This window comes from Crinia signifera, chromosome 6 (assembly GCF_055691185.1).
Source record: "Crinia signifera chromosome 6, ASM5569118v1, whole genome shotgun sequence".
In the NCBI taxonomy this organism is placed as follows: Eukaryota; Metazoa; Chordata; class Amphibia; order Anura; family Myobatrachidae; genus Crinia; species Crinia signifera.
Genome location: NC_139222.1, coordinates 247,065,421 through 247,092,502, shown reverse-complemented (window position 1 = coordinate 247,092,502; position 27,082 = coordinate 247,065,421). Strand labels below are relative to the sequence as shown.

The following is a 27,082-nucleotide window of genomic DNA, read 5'->3' as shown; positions in this document are numbered from 1 at the left end:
TATACATAAAATGCCCATGGTAGTAGAACCCTTACACACATAATGCCCACAGTAATAGTGCTGCTTATATATAACGCCCACACAAATTGCCAACAGGAGTTGTGCTGCTTATCCATGACGCCCACACCAGTTGCTGACAAAATTGGCGCTGCTTATACATAAAGTTGCTGACAGTAGTAGTGCTGCTTATATGTAATGTCTACAGATGCCAACAGTACAACTCTCTCACACGCTATTTCCCTCCACTTAATTTACCTCATCAACCCTGCTCCCGTGTAGCTCCACCCCCTTTGCCCTGTGTAGCACCATCACCTTTTCAGCCCTGCTGATGATGTTCTCACAGGTGTTTGAGAGCCGGAAGGGAGCATCATGCTGCTGGCACTGCTGTCTGTCATTCAGTGTGACAAATTCAGCAGCAACAGCTAATAAGCAGTGAGAGCGCCTCTCTGCAGTCTGGTGCCTCCCTGCTATTCTCCAGTTGGGAGATAGTATTACATCGTTTCAAACTATTTACCAATTAAACCAGATAAATGGAGTTTATCAGCAAAAATTTGATTCTTAACCAAAGAACACACAGTATAGTATCACAGACTTATTAAAGTAAAAAAAAAAAAGCATACTATATCATTTACATCATGGACAGAGTCTCAAAGAGCTGGCCATGTACTAAGAATTATATATATATTTTTACATTTGTCCTCAAGTCCATTATACATAATACAAATGAACAGACTGTAATAGCAAACAGCTGGGAGAGATTTAACATTAGGAAAGTATCTTCAAGTACGACTACTCCTCTGCTACAGTCAGGTGGACGTCCAGCGGCTTCCGAACTAGTAGCAAAATCAAGCGCGCTGCGTACGGTTGGGAGGTTTTAGCTTCAACCAGGGGCATCCGGTATTCTCACTTCAATAGATGTCTTAGCTGGTCCTGGAGGTTTGATGATTGCTCCACACTGTACACAGAGAAGTGGAGAACATGTCCAATTATTATACATGGTGAAACACACATTCTACATGAGAGAGAGAGAGAGAGAGAGAGAGGGGGGAATGGGAGGGAGAGAGGGGGGGGGGAGGGAGAGAGAGAGAGAGAGAGAGATGACAAGCATACTACTTGGCTAGTTATGGCAGCATGTACAGTACTAGACATTAGAAAGAAGTGTGTGCTTACTTTTTCTGGATAGCTTCTTGTCTAGAAATAAAGAAATAAATATATAAATATATAAAGTGGGGATTTTTCAGTAATATTTCGTCTAGGTTTAGCTGCATATGCATTGTTTTCCCCCGCATTTATTTGTAAGCCGAGCTTTGCTGCATTTGTGCGGAGTTTATATAGGATGTTTTGGGCACCTGCATGTTTTCGACTGACTACTGGCCACCTCTCACTAACTGCCCATCACTTTTCCAACAGGTTTCTTATACTGGGGCAGATGTTTTAAGCCTGGAGATAAAGTGGAGATAAGGTAAAAGGAGAGAACGCCCCAGCCAATCAACTCCCAACTGTCATTTTCAAACACAGTTCATTGGCTGGTGCTTTATCTTCTTCTACTTTATATCCAGTTTTTCTCTTCTCCAGGCTTTATACATCTGCCCCATAGTCTGCAATCGATCACAACAGCACCTTTGCGCATACACTGTATGTAAGGCATGTGACGTTGGAGTGTGTGTGGTGGAGGTTCTCGGAAATTTTCACGTATGCGCAATAAAAAAAAATGCTAATGTGACCATTGCATTGTGTGAGTCTTTTTTTTTTTCTTCTTTGTTATGTATTTATGTCTGTGTGGCTTGTCTATTGCTGTATTTCTTACATTTTTGGGATTATGTGCATTGTCTCTCTGCCATCTCACTTTGGATGTCTTCTCGCCAACTCAAACTCAATATTTCCAAAACTGAATTACTTATATTCCCGCCAACTAAGAACAGTTACCATCCTGATATCTCCATCGCTGTTGACAACTTGATAATCTACCCTACCCCACAAGCTCGTTGCTTAGGGGTCACCCTCGACTCTGACCTGTCCTTTGTTCCCCACATTCAATCTGTCTCCAAATCATGTTACATGCATCTAAAAAACATATCCAAAATACGACCGTATCTCACACAAGACACTACTAAATCTCTTATCCATGCACTCATTATATCCCGCATTGATTATTGCAATAGTCTCCTAACTGGACTTCCCAAGAACAGACTCTCACCACTGCAATCCATTTTAAATGCTGCTGCTAGGCTGATCTTCCTTGCAAGACGCTCATCGTCTGCTGATCTGCTCTGCCAGTCCCTCCATTGGTTGCCTGTATATTACCGTATTCAATATAAAACATTCTACTTGCATATAAAGCTATTAACCATACTGCACCAGCATATATCTCTGCACTTATCACACAATATCTCCCATCTCGACCACTCCGCTCTGCACAAGATTTGCGTCTCTCATCTGAGCGGATCACTAGCTCCCATTCACTATTACAGGACTTTCATCGGGCTGCTCCCATCCTATGGAATGCCCTTCCATGCACAATTAGACTCTCCGCTAGCCTCCAAACTTTCAAGCGTTCCCTGAAAACTCACCTCTTCAGGCAAGCCTATCATATTTAAGTTCTACACGCATAACCCTCTGAGGCACTTATGTATTATATAGCTTCCCTTCTGGACTTGTAACTTGTTGGGACTGCTATGCTATTACTGATGCCTGTCCTTGTGTTTCCCTCCTATATACCTAATAGATTGTAAGCTTGCAGCAGGGCCCTCTAACCACCAAGTCTGTCTGTTACCCAGTTTGTTTTATCACTGTCTACTATTGTAAAGCTCAACGGAATCTGCTGCGCTATATAAGAAACGGCAAATAAATAAATAAATAATTGTTATTGGTGTCTGTAAAGCATCTCGAGTCCTGCTGCAGAAATAGCGTTATATAAATAAAATTATTATTGGTGTTTTTTTCTACAGCCATCATTTAATAATTTTGCACCTCGCCCACTCCACGCACCTTCCTTATTCATTCATCACATTGCCGTCAATCTATGCTGACAATATCTTTATGTATTTTAAGTATTAAGATTTGAATACCCTAAATCAGGTACAAGTAATTTTGGTACTTATGTAGTATCTGGGCTGCCGATTTTTTGATTGTATGCCTTAAGTTAAGGCATACAATCAGATGCAATGCGATATCGCATCGCATCGCATACAACCATATCGCATGCGATGCGATGCGATGACCCGATTTTTCCATAGGATTCAATGTTAAAATGGACTGAGTATTCTGTGTCCGCTCGCCACGCTTCGGGCTCGGTGGCTCGCCACAGGTTTATATCCAACTCCATGCCCACTTGGATAGTAGGGGTATAAAAAGGACCCCTTTTCCCATTGAATTCCATGTTAAAATGAACTCAGTCCATTTTAACATTGAATCCTATGGAAAAATCGGGTCCATCGCATCGCATGCGATATGGTCGGGTGCGATGCGATGCGATGGACCCGATTTCAAAATCGGCAGCCCAGTTACTACATAAGTACCGTAATTTTTATCCTTACTATATACTACCTCAATACTTTTGCCATAGGTATATGCATTGTTGTCTAATGTCTGTCTAGATCAGCGGTTCTCAAACTATTTTGCTCTGGGACCCCATCAGACAATAAAAATTATTACAGGACCCCAGCAAGTTACCACAGGATGGTCACCACACATGTGTGGTCAGCAGACAGCACATACATGGCAGCATTGTGGAAGCACAGAGTGATGGGTCTGAAGTAACTTGACAATTCAACTAATTTTTCAATCTCCTTTTACAGTATCACTGGCTGAGAGATTAGTATGTCATCAGCCTGATGGTCTGCAACATGGAGTTGCGACCCCATGCAGAGATGGTCGTGACCCACAGTTTGAGAACCACTGGTCTAGATTATGTAAATCGTTTGTTGTATAGTAGGTTTGCATTTTAATGAATTATCTATTGTACCATACAATGAAGTGTCTTTCCTTTTTCCATATACATTGTAATTTTGTGTATACTCTTACCCCATTGTGTGGCACCTATAGAACGCTTATTATACCATGCCAATAAAAGAAGTATGATAACATTAATAATATTACACTAAAAAGAAACTTACTGGTATTGTAGATGAGTTGTTATTATTGCCATTTTTCGGAGGCTCTGAAAGATCATACAACATTTGATATGTGTTAAAATCAATTATTTACTACTTTTTCCAAAGGCCTAAGAATCTATAAAAACATAAATGTTGACGTACCCGATTGGACAAGTGGCAACCAATCAGCTGCATAGATAATGTCCAGTGAAGACTGTACTATCACAAATCCTCACAATAAATGGGGTTTATATACACATTTCTTATTTACTTGAAACTCTTTAACAAATAAATGAATGTCTCATCATTTCATGAACCCATTACCATATGATTAACACAATACAATTTGTATCTGTTACTAATGAAATAATAAATACATCTAGTTGAAAAGATATTGAAGTCTTAATATGTAATTAGCTTCTTGAAATATTGTATTTTATTTACATTATACTGAAAATATAATGTACTTTTAATTCTATTAACCCCTTCCCGACATTTGACGTACATTTACGTCATGGTCGGGAAGTACTTCCCGACACATGGCGTAAATGTACGTCATGACTTCAAACTGTCACTGCGTCTAGAGACGCAGTGACAGAGGGACGATGTCTGCTGTCCCTGACAGCAGACATGTCCCTGCATGCCCAGGGGGGGCTGCGATGCCGCCCCCCCGTCGGCGATCGCTGTGATTGGCTGTTCAGTGTGAACAGCCATTCACAGCGTTTTCTGTGTCACCGGCGAATAACGTTCGCCGGTGACATGGGATCGGAGGTGATTGGTGCTGTAAAGTACAGCACCAATCACCGCGGGGTGTAAGGGTGACACTGGTGTCACCCCACCTCACCCCGCCCGCCCCCAAAGGCCGTGATTGGTTCGTCGGACCGACGGACCAATCACAGCCATGGAGGGGGGTTTAAACTAACGGTGACTGCACTGCAGACGCCATTCCGGTCTGGAATTGCATGCAGTGCGGTCACCGTGCCCAGCTGCCGCCATATACTGACCAGAACCTTGCTAAATACTTACCTGATCACTGCCTGGATCTTGCTTCTTCTTGTGACATCCTGTGCTGTGTTGTGCTGAGTTGTGCTGCTGCGAGTTATTAGATAGAGAGATAGAGAGAGATAGAGAGGCCTAGTGACAGAGAGTGCTATATTTTGTGCTGCTGCAGTGTAATAGAGTTATAGATAGAGAGATAGAGAGAGATAGAGAGAGAGAGAGATAGAGAGATAGTGACAGATTGTGCTATATATTTTTTATATAACTGACTGCTGCCCCCCCTTTTGTGCTGATCAGTATAAATTAACTGATCAGCAACTTTTTGGGGGCGCAGGGTTTTTTTTATATATATATATATACCTGTCAGTGCTGCTGCTGCAGTGTCATAGAGTGATAGATAGTGAGAGATAGAGAGATAGAGAGAGATAGTGACAGAGAGTGATAGAGACTGCTATATTTTGTGTCTGCTGCCCCCCTTTTGTGCACCCCCAGCAACTTTTTGGGGGTGCAGGGGTTATTTTTCATATATATAACTGTCAGTGCTGCTGCTGCAGTGTCATAGAGTGATAGATAGTGAGAGATAGAGAGAGATAGTGACAGAGAGTGATAGAGAGTGCTAAATTTTGTGTCTGCTGCCCCCGCCTTTTGTGCTGATCACTATATCTGAGGTGATCAGCAACTTTTTGGGGGTGCAGAGGTTTTTTTTTTTTATATATACCTGTCAGTTGCACTGTCAGTTGCACCAAAGGTTGTGCACCTGCTGCCCCTCACTGGTAATCAGTGTCGCATCACTGATCACCTTTTTTTTTTTTGTGGGTGCTGTGGGGTCTTTTTTTAATTTTTTTTTTACACACACTGTGATTTTGTGGGTGTCCTGTGGCCACTGTGCGCTGATCAGTGACGTACATCACTGATCAGCTTTTTCGGCACAGGGTTGATCTATTTTTTTTTTTTTTTGATCAAATTCCTGTTGCCTTTGAGCGCTGTTCAGTGACGGACGTTACTGACCAACATCTGTGCTCAATTTTTGGCGCAGGACCTTTTTTTTTTTTTTTTAACCCCTTCAATTTTTTTTTTTTTAACCCCTTCAATTTTTTTTTTTGTATAAAGTATTTTTTTTTTCTGCACTACATACACACTACACACTACATACCCCCCGGGTTGAAATAAAGTTTGTACCCCCCCTACACTATACACGTGTTGAAACATTTCACTACCAGTAACACAAAAATAAAAATGGCATCCCAAATGTCATCCCAGTCATCCAGAAGAATGTATTCAGCGGAGGAGGCATATGCCATGCTTGCCTCTGACTCTGACACAGCCAGTGATGCAAGCGGGGAATTTGAAGGATTCGTCTTAAGCTCCTCTTCCTCCTCTGGTGATGAGGGACCCCCTCAAAGACGCCCCCGTAGAGCAGCTGAGACCCCCCCCCAATAATTGATCTCGTATGGACCCCACCACCAGACAATTTTGAGCCCCAGGTTCCTGAGTTTTTGGCCATGCCAGGAATCCAATTTGATTCCACAGGTCTCAGAGAAATTGACTTTTTCAAATTATTTTTCTCTGATGATTTTATAAATTTAATGGTGGACCAAACTAATTTATATGCCCAGCAGTTTATTGCTTAAAACCCCACGTCATCATTTGCTAGGTGGACCCCTGTAGATGCAGTAGAGATGATGACGTTTTGGGGTCTGGTGTTTCATATGGGCATAGTAAAAAAGCCAGAAATTAGGCAATATTGGAGTACAGATGTTCTGTACAGCACCCCACTTTACCGTATGGCCATGCCCCGGGCTCGATTTGAGACGATCCTTAAATTTTTGCATTACAACGATAATGCACAGTGCCCACCCAGAGATGATCCCACCTTTGACCGGCTATTCAAAGTCAGGCCGGTCATTGATCATTTCAGTGCCAAATTTGAAGAGATGTACATCCCAGATAAATTCATTTGCATAGACGAGTCCCTTATACATTTTAAAGGAAGGGTTAAATTCCGCCAATACCTTCCCAGTAAGAGGGCAAGGTATGGCATAAAAATGTATAAGCTGTGTGAAAGCACCTCAGGGTACACCCACAGGTTTAGGGTATATGAAGGGAAGGGAAGGATTCAAGAATTGAACCGTAGGTGTTAGTGGAAAAATTGTCTGGGATTTAGTGCACCCCTTCCTGGATAAAGGTTATCACCTCTATGTGGATAACTTTTACACCAGCATCCCCCTGTTTAAGGCCCTTGGTTCAAGAGGTACAGCAGCTTGCGGTACTGTGCGCAAGAACCAAAGAGGCCTCCCAAAAACGCACATTGCCCAAGTAATGAGAAGGGGTGAAAGCAGGGGAATATGCACCGAAAATATGTTGTTGGTCAAATATAAGGACAAGAGGGATGTCCTTATACTGACAACAATTCACGGAGACAGTACCACCTCCGTCCCTGTACGAGGTACCAGTACCCACACCTCAAAACCTAATTGTATCCTGGATTACAATAGGTACATGGGCGGAGTGGATCTTTCAGATCAGGTACTGAAGCCGTACAGTGCCCTGCGGAAAACAAAAATCTGGTACAAGAAGCTGGCCGTGTATATCATCCAGATGGCACTGTATAACGCTTACGTGCTATTCCGTTCTACCAGCCAGAGGGGGACATTTATGCACTTTCAAGAGGAAGTCATAAAGGGCCTAATATTTGGGAACCAGCAGGCAGAGGGCCCCAGTACTTCTAGTACTGGCCCCCGTATTGTACCAGGGCAGCATTTTCCTGATGAAATCCCCTCCACTGGAAAAAAGGGCAGGACACAAAAAAGGTGCAAAGTTTGCTATAAAAAGGGAATAAGAAAGCAAACTATTTTCCAGTGTGACACTTGCCCCGACAAACCCGGCCTATGTATAAAGGAGTGTTTTAAAATATACCACACATCTATGGATTTTTAGGTTCATCATTTCACCGTGCTTCGGGGGTCTTGCTAATGCCACATAGCACCCACCATTCATTCCACCAGAATCTGAGCCGCAAAATCCAAAAATCACTCCTTCCCTTCTGAGTCCTGCCATGCACCCAACTGGTATTTTTTGGTCACATGTGAGGCATTGCCGTACTCGGGAGAAATTGGGGCACAGATTTTGGGGTGCTTTTTCTCCTTCATACCTTATGAAAATGAAAAATTTTGAGCCAGAACTGCATTTTTGTGTAAAAAAATGTAATTTTTCATTTTCACTGCCCAGTTGTATCAAAATTGGTTAAACCCCTGGGGGTTTGAAATGTACACTATACCCCTAGATGAATTCCCTGAGGGGTGTAGTTTGCAAAATGGGGTCACTTGTGGGGGGGTTCCACTGTATTGGTGCTTCGGGGGTCTTGCTAATGCGACATAGCACCCACCAAAATTCCACCAGAATCTGAGCTGCAAAATCCAAATATCACTCCTTCCCTTCTGAGTCCTGCCATTTTTTGGTCACACATGAAGCATTGCCGTACTCGGGAGAAATTGGGGCACAGATTTTGGGGTGCTTTTTCTCCTTCATACCTTATGAAAATGAAAAATTTGGAGCCAGAACTGCATTTTTGTGTAAAAAAATGTAATTTTTCATTTTCACTGACCAGTTGTATCAAAATTGGTGAAACCCCTGGGGGTTTGAAATGTACACTATACCCCTAGATGAATTCCCTGAGGGGTGTAGTTTGCAAAATGGGGTCACTTGTGGGGGGGTTCCACTGTATTGGTGCTTTGGGGGTCTTGCTAATGCGACATAGCACCCACCAACATTCCACCAGAATCTGAGCTGCAAAATCCAAAAATCACTCCTTCCCCTCTGAGTCCTGCCATGCACCCAACTGGTATTTTTTGGTCACATGTGAGGCATTGCCGTACTCGGGAGAAATTGGGGCACAGATTTTGGGGTGCTTTTTCTCCTTCATACCTTATGAAAATGAAAAATTTTGAGCCAGAACTGCATTTTTGTGTAAAAAAATGTAATTTTTCATTTTCACTGCCCAGTTGTATCAAAATTGGTGAAACCCCTGGGGGTTTGAAATGTACACTATACCCCTAGATGAATTCCCTGAGGGGTGTAGTTTGCAAAATGGGGTCACTTGTGGGGGGGTTCCACTGTATTGGTGCTTCGGGGGTCTTGCTAATGCGACATAGCACCCACCAAAATTCCACCAGAATCTGAGCTGCAAAATCCAAATATCACTCCTTCCCTTCTGAGTCCTGCCATTTTTTGGTCACACATGAAGCATTGCCGTACTCGGGAGAAATTGGGGCACAGATTTTGGGGTGCTTTGTCTCCTTCATTCCTTGTGAAAATGAAAAATTTTGAGCCAGAACTGCATTTTTGTGTAAAAAATTTAATTTTTCATTTGCACAGCCCAGTTGTATCAAAATTGGTGAAACCCCTGGGGGTTTGAAATGTACACTATACCCCTAGATGAATTCCCTGAGGGGTGTAGTTTGCAAAATGGGGTCACTTGTGGGGGGGTTCCACTGTATTGGTGCTTCGGGGGTCTTGCTAATGCGACATAGCACCCACCAACATTCCACCAGAATCTGAGCTGCAAAATCCAAAAATCACTCCTTCCCTTCTGAGTCCTGCCATGCACCCAACTGGTATTTTTTGGTCACATGTGAGGCATTGCCGTACTCGGGAGAAATTGGGGCACAGATTTTGGGGTGCTTTGTCACCTTCATTCCTTGTGAAAATGACAAATTTGGAGCCAGAACTGCATTTTTGTGTAAAAAAATTAATTTTTCATTTTCACTGCCCAGTTGTACCACAATTGGTGAAACCCCTGGGGGTTTGAAATGTACACTATACCCCTAGATAAATTCCCTGAGGGGTGTAGTTTGCAAAATGGGGTCACTTGTGGGGGGGTTCCTAACTTTTAGCATCTTATGGTGCCTAGAAACCTACATGGTGCCTAAAAAATAATCTCATAAAAAGGAGGCTCCAAAATCAAGTAGGTGCTCCTTCTATTATGAAGCCTGTGGTTTGGTCAACGTGCACACTAGGGCCACATATAGGATATTTATGAAAACAAAAGAATTGGGGGAATCAATTTTTAGTCACATTTTTCTAGTAAAATGTACTGTGTTCCTTAGAAAAATTTATTAAAATTGCAAATCTGCAAAAAAAATGAAATTTTGAAATTTCACCTACACTTTGTTTTAATTCCTGTGAAACACCTAAAGGGTTAACAAACTTCCAAAATGCTGTTTTGAATACTGTGAGGGGTGCAGTTTTTGAAATGGCATCATTTATGGGGGTGTCTCACATACAAGTCCCTCAAAGTCACATCAGAACTGAACTGGTCCCTAAAAAAATCAGTGTTTGAAATTTTCTTGAAAATTTGCTATTCATATTGTAAGCCTCCTAGTGTCCAAAAAAATTAAAAGGAAGTTGAAATAATGATGGAAACATAAAGTAGACATATGGTCTATGTTAGTTATTTACTATTTTGAGTGGTATGATTATTTGTCTCACAAGCAGAAAATTTAACATTTTGCAAATTGCTAAATTTTCCATTTTTTTCCGACATTTTGGTATTTTTCACAAAAAAACACAGACTGTATCGACGAAAATTTACCACTAACTTGAAGTACAATGTGTCACGAAAAAACAATCTCAAAATCACTGGGATAAGTAAAAGCAAAAAAAAGTTATCCCCACTTAAGTGATACATGTCAGATTTGAAAAAAAGGGCTCTGTCAGGAAGGCAAAAACATGCTGTGTCAGGAAGGGGTTAAAAAGGGCAATGGCAAGATGTATCATCTTGCCATTATGAACATATTGAAGGCATTCTTGATTTGAAATAAACTAATATCTTCAGCTAAATTCTGCTTACATTCTCTCGGGTACAGTAGAATTACTAAATAACACATCTGACAGTTGTGAAAACAGAAATAAATGCAAAAATCAGGCTTGTTTTGCATTTATTGCTATTGGCATGTTAGTCAAAGCAATTTTAAAACCTGCTGTTAAGTAAATATACCCAACAGTCTTAGGCTGGGTACACATCAGGCTGATATTGGCACAATTTGCCATGTCGGAATGATGAATTGTGCATATTGCTTCCAGCGTGTACACTATCAAGCGCTAACACAGTCACATGGCTGTACGGTCACCTGGAAAATATCCCGATGCAGTGTAGCGAAGGACAGAACAATATAGTGTTCTTTACATTGGGTAATGTGTACGGCCCATCTCGCATGGTCTTGGCCGAAGGGAATTTAGCTCGACCATTGCGACAATTGGCGGTCGCTCAGATGTGTACCCAACCCTGGGTGACATCTAAAGTATTCCAATGGGGAAATGGCCAGCTCTGTGTTTTATTAAACACACAGCATTCCATTGGGGTGCTATGTATTATGATCAGTATCCTGGGGATGGATCACTTACAGCTGAAAATAGCAATATCAGGACTCTAATGAGAGTTCAACGGATTTCCAGTTGTACATGTCTGCAGCACAGATTTTAAGAACATCACCCATGAAAAAAAGCGATTGGGATAAAATTATTAAGTGGCATTGTGGTCATTTTTTTTGTCCAGACCCTGCACACATTATCACGCAGCATGTGGCAGCTTACATGGTCTTTTATATGATTTTTTTTTTTAAATGACTAGCTATCATTAACTGTGGGTTCTATGCAAGGTCTATTACAGCACTGAAGTGACCATCTGGTAAGTCTGGCAAATGCCTGAAGGGCCGATTGCCTGGAAGGGCTGGTCTGGCAATACACAGAGCAGTGCTAGCCGAATTGTCCAGTCTTCCAGCTCTCCACTCAGTTGCCCACCCTCCATATGGCTCACCTGAGGCTGGCAAACAGGGTGTGCCACAATGTCAGGCTGCCCCTGTCACGTGGCAAGCTCCCATGAGCCTTGGCTGGTCTATTATACTATATGTAATTGCTACTTCTCATGTTTTCTTCTGTATAACTATTATCAAGAGTCTATATATTCTATTCTATATATTTATATATAGGCCCCCCTCCCCCCCACAGCAGTTGGCGTAGACAAAACAAACGTATCAGTTTATGCACATAACAGTGTATACAGTATAGATTTCCCTTACATCTTCAGAATGTAAGACGGCATCTTCTTGTAGGACCATATTTCTGGCTGCATGGCCGAGGAGCTAAAAATACAAAAGCAAGAAAATAATTGATAATTTATTCAATAAGTCACCTGCTTCCCACATATGTATGAAAGGGGAGACATAGCAAACCAGGTTAATGGCCTTCTAGGTTTGATTGAAATATTCTGTGTAATGCGCTCTGGAATGTGTGTGCACCATAGAAATAACTGTTACTAACAGTTTGTTTGCCAATTTGGATGTACATGCATTCTGTGGGTCTGATTCAGTATGGATCGCATATTCTAAGCATATGTGTATATGATCTGTGACAATGCAATTGCAGGAGGAGGGGAATACTCTACTAGGGGCACTCAATTAGAAATATAAGTATAACTTAATTTTGAATTGTTTAGTTTTAAAGACACATTTTTTCCCCATCAAACAACAAAAAGGGTCATAAGACTACATAAATATTGTGTCCACAATTATGCTAAATTTTCTGTGGTGAAAAGTATAAGACAGCTGATTGGTAGGTAGTGTTTGCACAGCGCTCAGAGAGGGGGAGAGGTGAACCCTTAGCAGCCTGCACCTGTAGGGGGGAGTCCTGGTCCTCCCTTTTTTTTAGAATTCTGGTACAAGTTTGGGGGGTGCTGGCGCTCTGGGATTAGAGTAATGAGTGTGCAATGTCCAAATGTCACTGGGTATGTAGTCTGTGGCTGGGAGCAATAACTGTGGGCTGGGTATGACACATGCTCTTACAGCTGAGGTACGGACACCCTAATTCAGAAGCAAGAGAACCACACTGCAGAACCCCCAGCCACAAGTCCCCCTGAAGCCGAACACACCTCTTTGTGGGACATCATACTCCACACCACCAACTACAGTGAAGCACTTTGGACAGTTTTCCCAATACCCAGCCCACAGTTATTGCTCCCAGCCAAAGACTACATAGTGTTCCCGCTAGGCTGTTTTAGCGGGGCGCTGCGCCCTGCCAGATTTTTACAGGGCAAAATGCGCCCTGCCCTGCTAGCAGCGCCCCACTAAAACAGCGTGGTGCCTGCCCTGGCTGTGTGCATGGGGAAGCGCAGCGCCGCCTTAGACGGCAATTCCCAGCACTTTCCCGGCAGCACGGTAACTTCGGAGGTGCCGGCCCCGCCTCCTTTAGTGATGGCGCCGGCCGGGCCCGCCCCTTTTCGCAAAGTCGCAGCCCGGGCACGCCCCTTTTCGGGACGTCGCTGCCCGGGACCGCCCACAATTGTGACGTCGGCAGGCCCGGTCTGCCCCCCTTGCGCTGCGGCGCCCTGCCCGCCCTCATTTCTAGAGGGAACACTACTACATACCCAGTGACATTTGGACATTGCACACTCATTACTCTAACCCCAGAGCGCCAGCATCCCCCAATCTTGTACCAGAATATTTCATAATAAAACAGATATAATTTCCCTGCTTGAGACCTTTAATGATATATGTGTTAATTACACGGCCTTGTAAGAGCTCTGCATATCTGTGTCCTAATTTGCCCTCTCAGTTTATCTTTCTGGGAGGAGACAACAGTGGGTAACAGCATTTCACAAAGGTCACGAACAACCAGTTGCTGCTCCTATTGTCAAGCAACCTAAATTACACAGTTACAAGTATACTGTACTGTATATCTCTAGTGTTCCACAGTCATGAAGTGACACATTTATAACTCTTTTACACCAACCGGGATTGCGCGAAACCAGAGTTTGCAGGTGGTGTAAACGCTCCCACTTGAAATTGCCTGGGTCGTAAGACATTTCAACCCGGGTAACGAGCAGGGCATGCAGTGCAGTGTAAACAGGTAAACCCGGGTCGATGCGACCTGGGACCCGTTCAACGGCAAAGCAATAGCCAGCACTGGGAGCTGCTCTCATCTCCCAGCGTCGGCTAAGAACCCGCCTTCAGTGACATCGCCCGCCCGGAAATAGACAGGGTGGGGAGGGTGGTGTAAAAGGGGTCACAAGCCGGGTCGAAGCCGGGTCTAAAATCCTGGGTGCGACCCGGCTTGTAGGTATAAATGGGTATAAATTACATTCCACGTGTATTTGGAAACATTGTAATATCTGTAAAGAATGTAACAGTGTTGATTTTATTGCTGCTTAGAAAGTTCTGTCAGTAGCCATATGACACTGTATGTACATGGATACATTATAATCAGTAAGTATGCAACAGTTGCCTTTAAAAACACAGCATCTGAAAAGGATGCCTTTTGAATCCACCTTTTATGCACACTGCAGGTTTTAAACATAGATGTTGCCTGCCAGCAAAGTGATATATTGTACTAGGCTCTGATTCTATGGCGGGCCGGCATATATACTGTATCACACAGATGTTAAGATAATCAATATTTATTTATGAACAGTTTCTTATACAGCGCAGCAAATTCCATTGCACTTTACACACTAATAAAACCAAACTGGGTAATAACAAACAGTAACAGAGGTAGGAAGGCCCTGCTTGCAAGCTCACCATCTATAGATATGCAAAGATTGCCTATAAAGCACAGCATATACGCAGGGCTATTTTTGTGCAGGCTCCAGCAGGAACTGAGGCCCTTATTCTAGTTCACTCTTTCAGACAAAATATTTCTTAGATGGACAAAACCATGTGAACTGCAGGTGAGGCAGGTGTTACTTCTGCAGAGATAATTAGATTTGGGTGGGGTTTTACACCTGCCTCACCTGCAGTGCACATGGTTTTGTCCATCTAAGAAATATTTTGTCTGAAAGAGTGAACTAGAATAAGGACCTCAGTTCCTGCTGGAGCCTGCACAAAAATAGCCCTGCGATATACGCATGCTGCAGGTTTATATCATAGCATGCCAGTAGGTATCATATGTTAAGACACGATCAATCAGATTTCTCTCCATTGGGCACGCGTGTGTGTGTGTGTGTGTGTGTGTGTGTGTGTGTGTGTGTGTGTGTGTGTGTGTGTGTGTGTGTGTGTGTGTGTGTGTGTGTGTGTGTGTGTGTGTGTGTGTGTGTGTGTGTGTGTGTGTGTGTGCCTAGATTTCTCATCAATACCGCTCAAACGCGTAGTCATTAATTAGATGCTGGGCCATGTGCTGTATTAGAGTGGCCAGATTAAATTCTTGTGCCCAAAGGGTTCTGCTTTATTAAGAGGAATACATTGTGATTTATAAACACATTGAGACCTTCTTGTGTAAGGGTACCTAGCCTAAACGTCCAATGGCTTTCACGAGTGAGGAGTTCCTGTGTGAGGTGAATAATGCTTATGCCCAGGTGTACTTCCTCCAGGCTGACGGCTGTGAAGGTTTTTACGGTACTTGTTTCCTAGCACGGCCACAATCGCGGGCATCGGGTGTAATTTTTAGTGGTCTGCGACGCGACCGACGCGATGCCCCCGATTTCCCATTGAAATGCCCCCGATTTCCCATAGGGAACAATGTTAAATGCCTCAATTTACACCAAATCATCATAGGGAACAATGGTAAAGGGGCCAGAAACGCCCCAAAACACCCCTGAACAGTGAAATGGCCATTCAAAATTAGTTTACGCCACCCCACGATCAACGTGAACCCGAAGCGTGGCGAGCGCAGCGAGCCCACGAGGGGTGGCGGTACGCGTCCTCCGACCTTTTCATACCCCCACTATCCATGTCGGCGTGGAGTTGAGAATAGAATAGTGTGGCGAGCGCAGCGAGGGGACGCGGATACCAGGGGCGGATTGGGAATTAAAACCAGCCCGGGAAATATCTTGAGGCAGCCCTTGGGGGGGGAGGGGGGTTGTTGCGCGCCGCAGGCGCGCCCGATTTTTTTTGGGGGGTGTGGCCTAACAATATGGGGTGTGTGGCCTATTTCAATGAGGACACGCCCAATTTTTGACACTGTGGGGCATGGCTAATGGCTCTGATCTGCTGGCTATGTCCCCGGCAAGGACAGAGAGAGTGACAGCAGACAGAGAGTGACAGCGAGACACAGAGAGAGCCACATATGTATATTGAGCATCACTGTGTGGGCAAAAGTATAATGGGCATCACGGTGTGTGGCCTATGTATAATGAGTCCATTATACATAGGTCACACACCGTGATGCCCATTATACATATGCAATACACCGTGATGCCCATTATACATAAAATGAAATGTCAGCCGAGAGGGGAGCATGAGTGCGTTCTGCACTGCGCTCTCCTCCTGTCCCTGTCTCTCAGCTCATCATCAGTAGTTCAGCTGCTAGCAGCCAATGGTGGGAAAACGGTGCTGCCAGATGGTGTGCCCACAGAGCAAATGCACTGTGGGCAAGGCACAACTGGCACACAGATAGTTACGTCCCTGTGTGGGACACAGATCAGGCTGCTTCTGCCTCCACCCATACACATTATTATGTTTTTCACTAGTGTTTAATGACAGGGGGCATGTGTTGGTGCACTGCCCTCCCCTAAAACAACCACTGTCTGCCAAGATAATGATCTTTCTTCTACTTACCATGTTCTTGGTCTTCTTTCTTCTCCTTCTGTCTTTCTCTTTTCTTCTCCTTCTGTCTTTCTTCTCTTTTCTTCTCCTTCTGTCTTCTAGGACTCCTCGCTGTATGCTCCTCACTAAATGATGCAAAATGTTATGAGGTAGGAGGGGGTCTCTTTTCAAGTGTAAAGGCCCCCCTCCACTAGTGCGAATGTTTAATCCGATGCAGAGCAATCATATTAAATCAAATTAAAATGTAAAATGGAGGTAGAATCTACCTTCATTTTGCATTCCCTCTCCCCCAGGACCCAGATAGCAGCATATTCTACCAGGTACCAACATCTTCTACATTCATACATACTACACCCACTGCCGCTCTCATTCATACATACTACACCCACTGCCGCTCTCATTCATACATACTCCACACACTGCCGCCATCATTTATACATACTCCACACCCTGCCGCCCTCATTCATACATACTACACACACTGCCGCTCTCATTCATACATACTACACCCACTGCCGCTCTCATTCATACATACTACACACACTGCCGCTCTCATTCATACATACTACACACACTGCCGCCATCATTTATACATACTCCACACACTGCCTCCCTCATTCATACATTCTACACACACTGTCACCCTCATTTATACATACTACACACACACACACTGTCGCCGTCATTTATACAAACTACACACACTGACGCCGTCATACATACATACATACTACACACTGCCGCCCTCATTCATACATCCTACACACACTGTCGCCCTCATTCATACTACACACACTGCCGCCGTCATTTATACAAACTACACACACTGACGCCGTCATACATACATACATACTACACACTGCCGCCCTCATTCATACATCCTACACACACTGTCGCCCTCATTCATACTACACACACTGCCGCCCTCATTCATACTACACACACTGCCGCCGTCATTTATACATACTACACACACTGACGCTGTCATACATACATACATACTACACACTGCCACCCTCATTCATACATACTACACACACTGACGCCGTCATACATACATACATACATACTACACACTGCCACCCTCATTCATACATACTACACACACTGACGCTGTCATACATACATACTACACACTGCCACCCTCATTCATACATACTACACACACTGCCGCCATCATTTATACATACTACACACACACACACTGTCGCCGTCATTTATACAAACTACACACACTGACGCCGTCATACATACATACTACACACTGCCGCCCTCATTCATACATCCTACACACACTGCCGCCCTCATTCATACTACACACACTGCCGCCGTCATTTATACAAACTACACACACTGACGCCGTCATACATACATACATACATACTACACACTGCCACCCTCATTCATACATACTACACACACTGACGCTGTCATACATACATACATACTACACACTGCCGCCCTCATTCATACATCCTACACACACTGCCGCCCTCATTCATACTACACACACTGCCGCCGTCATTTATACAAACTACACACACTGACGCCGTCATACATACATACATACTACACACTGCCACCCTCATTCATACATACTACACACACTGACGCCGTCATACATACATACATACTACACACTGCCGCCCTCATTCATACATCCTACACACACTGTCGCCCTCATTCATACTACACACACTGCCGCCCTCATTCATACTACACACACTGCCGCCGTCATTTATACATACTACACACACTGACGCTGTCATACATACATACATACATACATACTACACACTGCCACCCTCATTCATACATACTACACACACTGACGCCGTCATACATACATACATACTACACACTGCCACCCTCATTCATACATACTACACACACTGACGCTGTCATACATACATACTACACACTGCCACCCTCATTCATACATACTACACACACTGACGCTGTCATACATACATACTACACACTGCCACCCTCATTCATACATACTACACACACTGCCGCTCTCATTCATACTTACTACACACACTGCCGCTCTCATTCATATATACTACACACACTGCCGCCATCATTTATACATACTACACACACTGCCGCTCTCATTCATACATACTACACACACTGACGCTCTCATTCATACATACTACACACACTGCCGCCATCATTTATACATACTACACACACTGCCGCTCTCATTCATACATACTACACACACTGCCGCTCTCATTCATACATACTACACACACTGCCGCTCTCATTCATACATACTACACACACTGCCGCTCTCATTCATACATACTACACACACTGCCGCTCTCATTCATACATACTACACACACTGCCGCCATCATTTATACATACTACACACACTGCCGCTCTCATTCATACATACTACACACACTGCCGCTCTCATTCATACATACTACACACACTGCCGCCGTCATTTATACATACTACACACACTGCCGCTCTCATTCATACATACTACACACACTGCCGCTCTCATTCATACATACTACACACACTGCCGCCGTCATTTATACATACTACACACACTGCCGCTCTCATTCATACATACTACACACACTGCCGCTCTCATTCATACATACTACACACACTGCCGCCATCATTTATACATACTACACACACTGCCGCTCTCATTCATACATACTACACACACTGTCGTCCTCATTCATACATAAATACATACATACTATACACACATGTAGGAAGTGGTGCTTCCTCCTGCACCCACAGGAGACGGCGTGCACGAGAGGCAGATTCCTGGCACGGTCAGGAAGCTCCGGGTCCGCCGCTGTATCCGGGTCCGACCTCCGCTGTCTTCCGGAGACCCAGCAGCAGCAGTGCTGCAATAAGCCCCGCCGCCTCTTCCTACCACAATAACTTCCCTCCCAGTCCGCCTGGCAGTACACTGCCCCCCCCCCCCCCCCTCCCAGTCCGCCTGGCAGTACACTGCCCCCCCCCCATCTGTCAGCCGGAAGGGGGATGACGGGAGCGACAGAGTTCCCATGGGCGGAGACAGACAACTCCACTGTGCTGTGGTGCTGAGTAGACAGGGGAGCAAAGAAAAATATATAAATCAGTGCTCGAAGAAAGTGCCGGTACCAGCCCACTTCGAGCACTGTGTGTGTATATATATATATATATATATATATATATATATATATATATATACACATACACACACATGTATACATATATATACATATATACATACATATATATATATATATATATATATACATATATATACATACACACACATACATATGTATGTATATATATATATATATATATATATATATATATACACACTTCCCTGAGGCCAAAAATTATTATTTCTGGCAGTGCCACTGCCATGTACCTGCCTCCTGCGCCCTCAGACCTGCTGCTGCGTCTGCCTGATTCGTTTAACGCTGCTGCCGCCCATCGGATCCCGGCTCCCCAGCCCAGCGCGCAAAACAGACCTGCGCGCTGCTGCTGCTGGGGAGGATCATGTGGGCAGCGTAGCCATCCCTCCGGACCGCGGGAGCAGCTGTGTGCGCGCGCATGCGCACCAGCCCTCCCGCGGCCATTTTAACTGTGGGAAAAGTCGAGGCTGGCCGCGGCGCTGCCATCTTCAATCAGGGCACAGTGCCGCGGCCCAGCACGAAGATGCCGCGGCCTTGTTAGGGGGGTGAGCGGCCTCCTCTGCAGCAAAATGTGCCGGCCCACCGGGAAACGGCCCGGTTTCCCGGTGGGCCAATCCGCCCCTGGCGGATACCTTCACAGGTAAACGCGTCCCTTCGCGGGCTTCACAGGTATTCGCGTCCGCTCGCCACGCTTCGGGCTCGGAGGCTCGCTGCGCTCGCCACACTATTCTATTCTCAACTCCACGTCGACGTGGATAGTGGGGGTATGAAAAGGTCGGAGGACGCGGGCTCGCTGCGCTCGCCACGCTTCGGGTTCACGTTGATCGTGGGGTGGCGTAAACTAATTTTGGGGAGACATTTCACTGTTCAGGGGTGTTTTTGGGGGGTTCTGGACCATTTACCATTGTTCCCTATGATGATTTTTGTAAATTGAGCCATTTAACATTGTTCTCTATGGGAAATCGCAGGCATCGCGTCGGTACCATCGCACCAGATTTTTTAGTGCATGCGATGGCCACGATGCCCCCGATTTTTACTAACGATGCCCACAATCATGATCGGTGTGGCCGTGCTAGGAAATAAGTACCGTTTTTACATTTCCTCTATGTGTGTAATAAAAATGTCTCGCTACTTTATTTTCTTTAGATCAGATTGTGCATTTCTAATAGTTCCTGCGCGTTCAACAATACGCTGTTTCAACATCCTTATTGTCATGCCAACGTATCTTATTTGTCAATCTTCCTGACATATGTCATTAAGCAGAAATGTTACACTGTTTGATCGTGTCTTAACATATTATACATACTGGCAAGCTACACTATAATATAAACCTGCAGTGTTTGTATCTGCTGTGCTTTAAAGGCAATCGTTGCATATTGATTATCCAAACATCTGTGTGAAATATATGCTGGCCGGCTATTGGACAAGAACCTAGGGGGTAATTCAGACCTGATCGCACAGCTGCAAATGTGCAGCTGCCAGCACTCAGGTAAACGCCGCCTTGCTAGAGTGAAATCTCTGCTAATATGCTCGCTGTACAAATAGATGTATATGACAAGGGAAGACTTCACAGCCGTGCAAAAATGTCCAAATCCGTTCATAATACACTTACCATCGGAAGATTTTTACACTGGTCACCACTCATCACAGGCTCGGAGTAGCCAGAGATTACTTGGAGTCTGTAATGAAATCGGTCTGATCGTGGCTGGATCTGACGTCACACACCCTCCCCTAACAGGCTCTGTCACTCCTGCGTTTTACCTTACACTACCAGCATTTTCCTTAACACTCCTAATCAAACGGCTGGTTACCATAAACCAGACACCTACTTCCTGTCAATCGACTTGTGAAGGAAAAAAGGTAGCAGGACTTAATTGCTGGCCAGCGTCCGGCCTGCGCATTGCGGCCTATACACATGCGAAGTACAGAAAATCTCCCAATGTGCAAACTTTGGCATATTAATTGATTATACCGGAGCATGAGCCATATGTCGGCCTGTCACATGATCATGTTGACCATACCTCCCAACAGTCCCGATTTTAGCGGGACAGTCCCGATTATTAGGGCCTGTCCCGCTGTCCCTCCCGCGGCCGGCAGTGTCCCGCAGTGAGGGGGGGCTGTTGGGAGTCCCCCCTGTTGGCTGATAAGCAGCGGGGAATAAACGCTGTGCGCATGAGCACAGCATCTTTTCCCGCAGCCAGGGGGCTGGGGGCATGGCTAGAGGCTCACAGAGCCTCTGGGTCATGCCCCCATAGCGGCAAAATGGGGGCGTGGCCTCTCTGAGGAGCTGCAAGTATAGGCCACGACCCCGAAATTAGGCCACGCCCCCGAAAATTTTGGCACGTCTGCAGCGCGCATCCAGCGCCGTGACAGTTGGGAGGTATGTGTTGACCATTTCCATGTCAACCTAGTGCTTCAATCTTTTTACTGTCAACCCATAATGACTATCGACCTAATGATCCACACCCGTTTGAGAAGCACTGCCTTATACTTCTCCCTGATGTCTACACTGTGGGGGTTATTCTATTTCCTTTGGTGCTCCGTGCATTTGCATGTGCAGACATAGGGTGCGTGCACCCACAGCGAACTTTCTGGTTTGCCGGGTACATGCACCCTACACGGTGGGGGAAGGGTAGGGGGGACCGGGCTGCCCCATTACCATATGGGAATGCCCAGCGTTACATGGGCGTTCCCATGAGAACGCCCATGAGGCGGTGACGCGGGTGCAGGGGGCGGGCAGCTGACATCACCGGATGTCAGCTGCCCGCCCATTTCCGTCACTTTTATATATGCGTGTAGTGCACCTTCCACAACTTTGGATGGTCGGCGACCATCGAAAGATGTGGGAGGTTACCCGCGGCATACGAATGGATGTTTCTGGTAAACATCCATTCACAGCCTCTGCAGGCGAACCCGCACAACAAGGAGGGGGGGGGGGGGGCGTACATTTGCCGGGTGGGGCCTTGCGAATCAAACAGAATAACCCCCTTTGTCCTGCTTCTATATACCATGTTGCACAAGATATAAGTATATCATGTATACACAGTATATCATGCTTATACATTAGAACCATCTGGGTTATTTACTGATGTAAGTTTTAGGTGCACCTTCCACTGAGAGCGCCTCAGGACAGCCCAGGCAATATTGCTACACCTGTGAGCTTATTCTATGTCTACTCACGAAGTCCCTCCCCTAAATATAAAAGTCCACGCCCACAACCAGACCACGCCCATCACCCCCACAAAGCCGGTATCTTACCTCAGAGCTGCGCGATCCTTTCAGCACCTGCTTGGTGAGCGCGATGACGTCGGCCCCGCACGTACTGACCTTCTCGGTAAGCAGCCCTTTCACCGACTGCCCGTACTTGGTCTGGCCGTCCGCGGACGCCGCCATTTTGGCTACCACTTCTTTCTCCATCACAGCTACGGCTGACGCGCTGGCTCAGAAAGATCAAAACTGCGAAGTTAGAGGGCGGAGCTAACTCCCTGGTGTTCCACGCTGGATGTTAATAGCTTAGCATTGCTTTGCACCCATAAGACAGTCAGCCTGTACCTATGAATATGAACAGGTGTATTATGCTCCAGCTTCCTGACCGCATTTGCCAATGTTATTGTGTCAATAAAAAGAAAAGAAAGCTTTTACTGCCTTTAGGTAGCTGTGCTCACTGGGGTCAGAGTGATTTTATGGAGAGATGAATTGTACCACGACTAGTTAGTACCTTAATACACCACTTGGTAAATAACTAATGCTCCTATATAAACATCTAAATATATTTTATTTATTCGCAATACTGTTACCATATTATTTATTTATTTGGCGTCACAAGGGTCCTGCAGTGCCTAACAGAATACATAAATGCGCAAAGACAAGAAATCAATGACTTACAGTACAATGCAATTTAGGACCATGTTATATATGTCTGCTATTCAGGTTATAGTGGTCAATCCTATTGCTGGCAAAGGCTGGTAGTTGCTGGTGCAGCAGGGTGTAGACGCCAGCAATAGCACCATGGTTTGCCTCATCTCACCCCAGAATCCTGGATTGCTATACACTATGGGCTGCAAACAAACATCTGCAAGTACGTAGGTGCAGCGTACAGCCACACTTATTCGCACCTGCTATGGGTGCTCAAGTAATTGGATTGACCCCATAGTCTGAAGTATTGTTAATTGAAATAAAGTTGTTGTTTTTTTACTTTTCTAAATAGATTATAAAAAGTTAATGTTATTTCTCTTTCATCTATCCTGGTGACACAGCTCAACAATGGGATGTAGGAGGGTCCAAAGGATCCAGACACCTATGCTAAAGCTTTGAGAGGCAGGCTCCTCTCTTCTGCATCCCAGACTCCTCAGTTCGTGTTAGGTGCCCACCGGAGTGGGTGCTATGCGAAGGGCTGCTGCTGCAGCAAGAAGAAAAGTAGTTAGGGTGTTTATTTTTTTATTAATTTTACATCTTAGTTAGGCAGGAAGAGTGGGCCTTATTCTAGTTCACTCTTTCTGACAAAATTCTTCTTAGATGGACAAAACCATCTGCATTGCAGGTGGGGCAGATGTAACTTGTGCAGAGAGAATTAGATTTGGGTGGGGTTTTACTTCAAAGTGAGATCTATATTGCAGTGTACAAATAAAGCAGCCAGTATTTACCCTGCACAGAAACAAAATAACTCACCCAAATCTAATTCTCTCTGCACATTTTACATCTGCCCTCCTGCAGTGCACATGGTTTTGTCCATCTAAGAAGGATTTTGTCAATGTTATTCTCTAGTTTTGTCAACCATTTTGTTGCGGTGTCTGTTTGTAGCAACTTTACCTCCTACTTTGAAGCTTTCACTGAAGGTGGTCCTATATAAAGAAACCTTTATACACTTGACCTTACCCATTTTTATGTGAGTCTGGTACGCGACCCACCCTTTTCCTTCACCTTGTGATTATACTTTTCCACATTATATATTCCACATTATATATTAATTGAGGAAACTTACACGTTGTTTTATATATATTTTATTTCAACACCTTGATCACCATTTCAACCCGTCATATGCACCGCGGAGTCAATCGCCATCGATATTGTTTTCTTCTTGCAAATTCCTATCCTAAATTTTTGCCAAAAGTTTTTACTTCTTTTCATTTAAACCAAGAGATTGTTCTTCCGGTGTTCAGTCCTCTGGAAGACACCAAATAAAGGGACAAACAAAAAAATGTGGATGTTGTTCGCGCTTTGTGTTTTTATTTGGACAGGGTGAATGAACTCCGTAAAACTGATTCGCTATTGGTCTTGTATGATATTCACAAAAGGGGCTGGCCAGCTTCTAAGCATTGCTTGGTGGTTATGGTCGGTAATTGCCTTTGCTTATACCAGAGTTGGCAGACCAGTGCCTTCCAGAATCAATGCTCATACCACCAGGTCGCTTGCTGCTTCTTGGGCGGTACATCACTGGGCTACGGCAGAACAAGTATGCAGGGCTGCCACTTGGTCATCTGTTCACACTTTCACCAAATTATATAGGTTCCATGAGTTTGCGTCAGAGGACGCATCATTCGGGCGAACAGTGATGAGAACTGCAGACCTGAGCGTATCCTCCCAAAGGACCGGCTCTTGAACGTCCCATGGTTGAGCTGTGTCACCAGGATAGATGAAAGAGAAAAGGGGATTTTTATAAGAACTTACCGTTTGAATCCCTTTCTCTGATTCTATCCTGGTGACACAGTGATCCCTCCCTTACGCTCAGTAAGTAATACCGTTTTATGTTATAATGGTTATGTAAATTGATTGTGCATATTAATATGTTCAGGCATTGTACTCTGGAAGTTGAACTGAGGAGTCTGGGATGCAGAAGGGAGGAGCTTGCCTATCAAAGCTTTAGCGTAGGTGCCTGACTTCTTCGGACCCTCCTACATCCAATGGTTGAGCTGTGTCACCAGGATAGAATCAGAGAAAGGGATTTGAATGGTAGGTTCTTACAAAAATCCCTTTATTATTTTATTTTTGTGAATTTGTTTCAGCTAGTGCACAGAGCAGCCATAATGCATGCCAGCTCATGCAGGTGCCCTTACTGCGGTCAGCCACAACCGCTCATTGCTCCGGGGCAAAGTCTACTGGTAAATTGCGGTGACAGAAGATTTCTGCTGGTCAGGAGGCTCCAGAAAATCGTGTTTGCCTCCAGCCCCCCCGCCCCCATAAAGGTTGGCAAATCCCCCTCATGGCCACCAATCTCCGCCCCATCCCACCTTTTTTGGCACACCGGTGGTCTTGCCCCTGTCTTACAGAGCTGGCTGCCCTCTCCAGGGCATCATGCATAAAATTTAAAAACTTTAATTTTAGGTCTCCCTGGTGGATTGTGGATAGTTTTATGTATCTTGGGGAGGATATATAGCAATGGGGTGACCGGATGTTCCTGGGTTATTTTGTTGAGCCATCCATTGCTAAAACCAACTGATATTATTGAGTCAATTTATTTTTTATATCGATGTTGGATCATAACTTAGGGTTTTGTAATTTGCCAATTTTTAACCGTTACGGTTATAGCTGCAGTGTGAAAGCACCAGTTTTAAATTACCGATTCAAGAAAACCGGTAATTCAAAACTGTAAAAAAGAAGGATCCTACATGGTTCAGACCCGGGGTGAACGGATCTGAACCGGTATTTTGGACCCCACACCAGTCCCCCCCTCCCGTAGTGCTACTAGTTCCCATCCACTGCAGGGACCCCGCCGCAGACTTCCCATCTGCCGCAGGGACCCTCCCGCACACTGCCCATTTGCCGAAGGGACCCTGATGCCTCCTCAGCAATGCATGGACCCCCCTGCCCAGATCCCCGTGCTGGCCAGGTATCAGGGGTGGGGTGACCCTGCTGCCCGGATCCCCAAGCTGTCCAGGTACCAGGGGAGGGGGGGGTGTATATGCCTTTGTCCAGGGGGGGGGGGGGGGGGGGGGGGTTGGATGGACGGGATGGTTGGCTGCCTCCATGGGGTAATAGAAGGTGCTAGGCTGGATCCCTGCATGAAGTCACTGCCCACAACCACAACTGCTTATGGGTGAAAAAGGGTTCAATGTGAAAGGTACAAAAATGGTAATTAACCCGTAATATACTGTTTACAACATGGGATGTGAAAGGGGTTTTACTTGTTTTAAGAAACGTTTCAAAAACCGGGTCAAAGCAGGTTTTGCAGTGTGAAAGCAGCATGAGACTCATCTTTTACTAGGGGTATTTCACCCCCTGCCTTGTTACTTCTGTTAAATCTATGCAGGCAACTGTGTAGATAACTTGTGCTGAGATTAAAGTCCCAAGGATC

At 44.9% G+C, this 27,082-nt stretch overlaps 1 protein-coding gene across 1 annotated transcript; it reads right to left on the bottom strand.

Annotated features, from left to right (window-relative positions):
- Window positions 1-517: 517 nt before the first annotated feature.
- On the bottom strand, window positions 518-23,236 carry BORCS7 (BLOC-1 related complex subunit 7). Its single transcript, XM_083149248.1, has 5 exons — window positions 23,050-23,236; window positions 12,170-12,232; window positions 4,116-4,159; window positions 1,171-1,191; window positions 518-955 (listed from the first exon to the last, which is right to left on the bottom strand). Exons 1-5 carry the CDS (start codon window positions 23,206-23,208, stop codon window positions 904-906), a joined length of 339 nt encoding a protein of 112 aa, XP_083005374.1. The 5' UTR covers window positions 23,209-23,236; the 3' UTR covers window positions 518-903.
- Window positions 23,237-27,082: the final 3,846 nt, after the last annotated feature.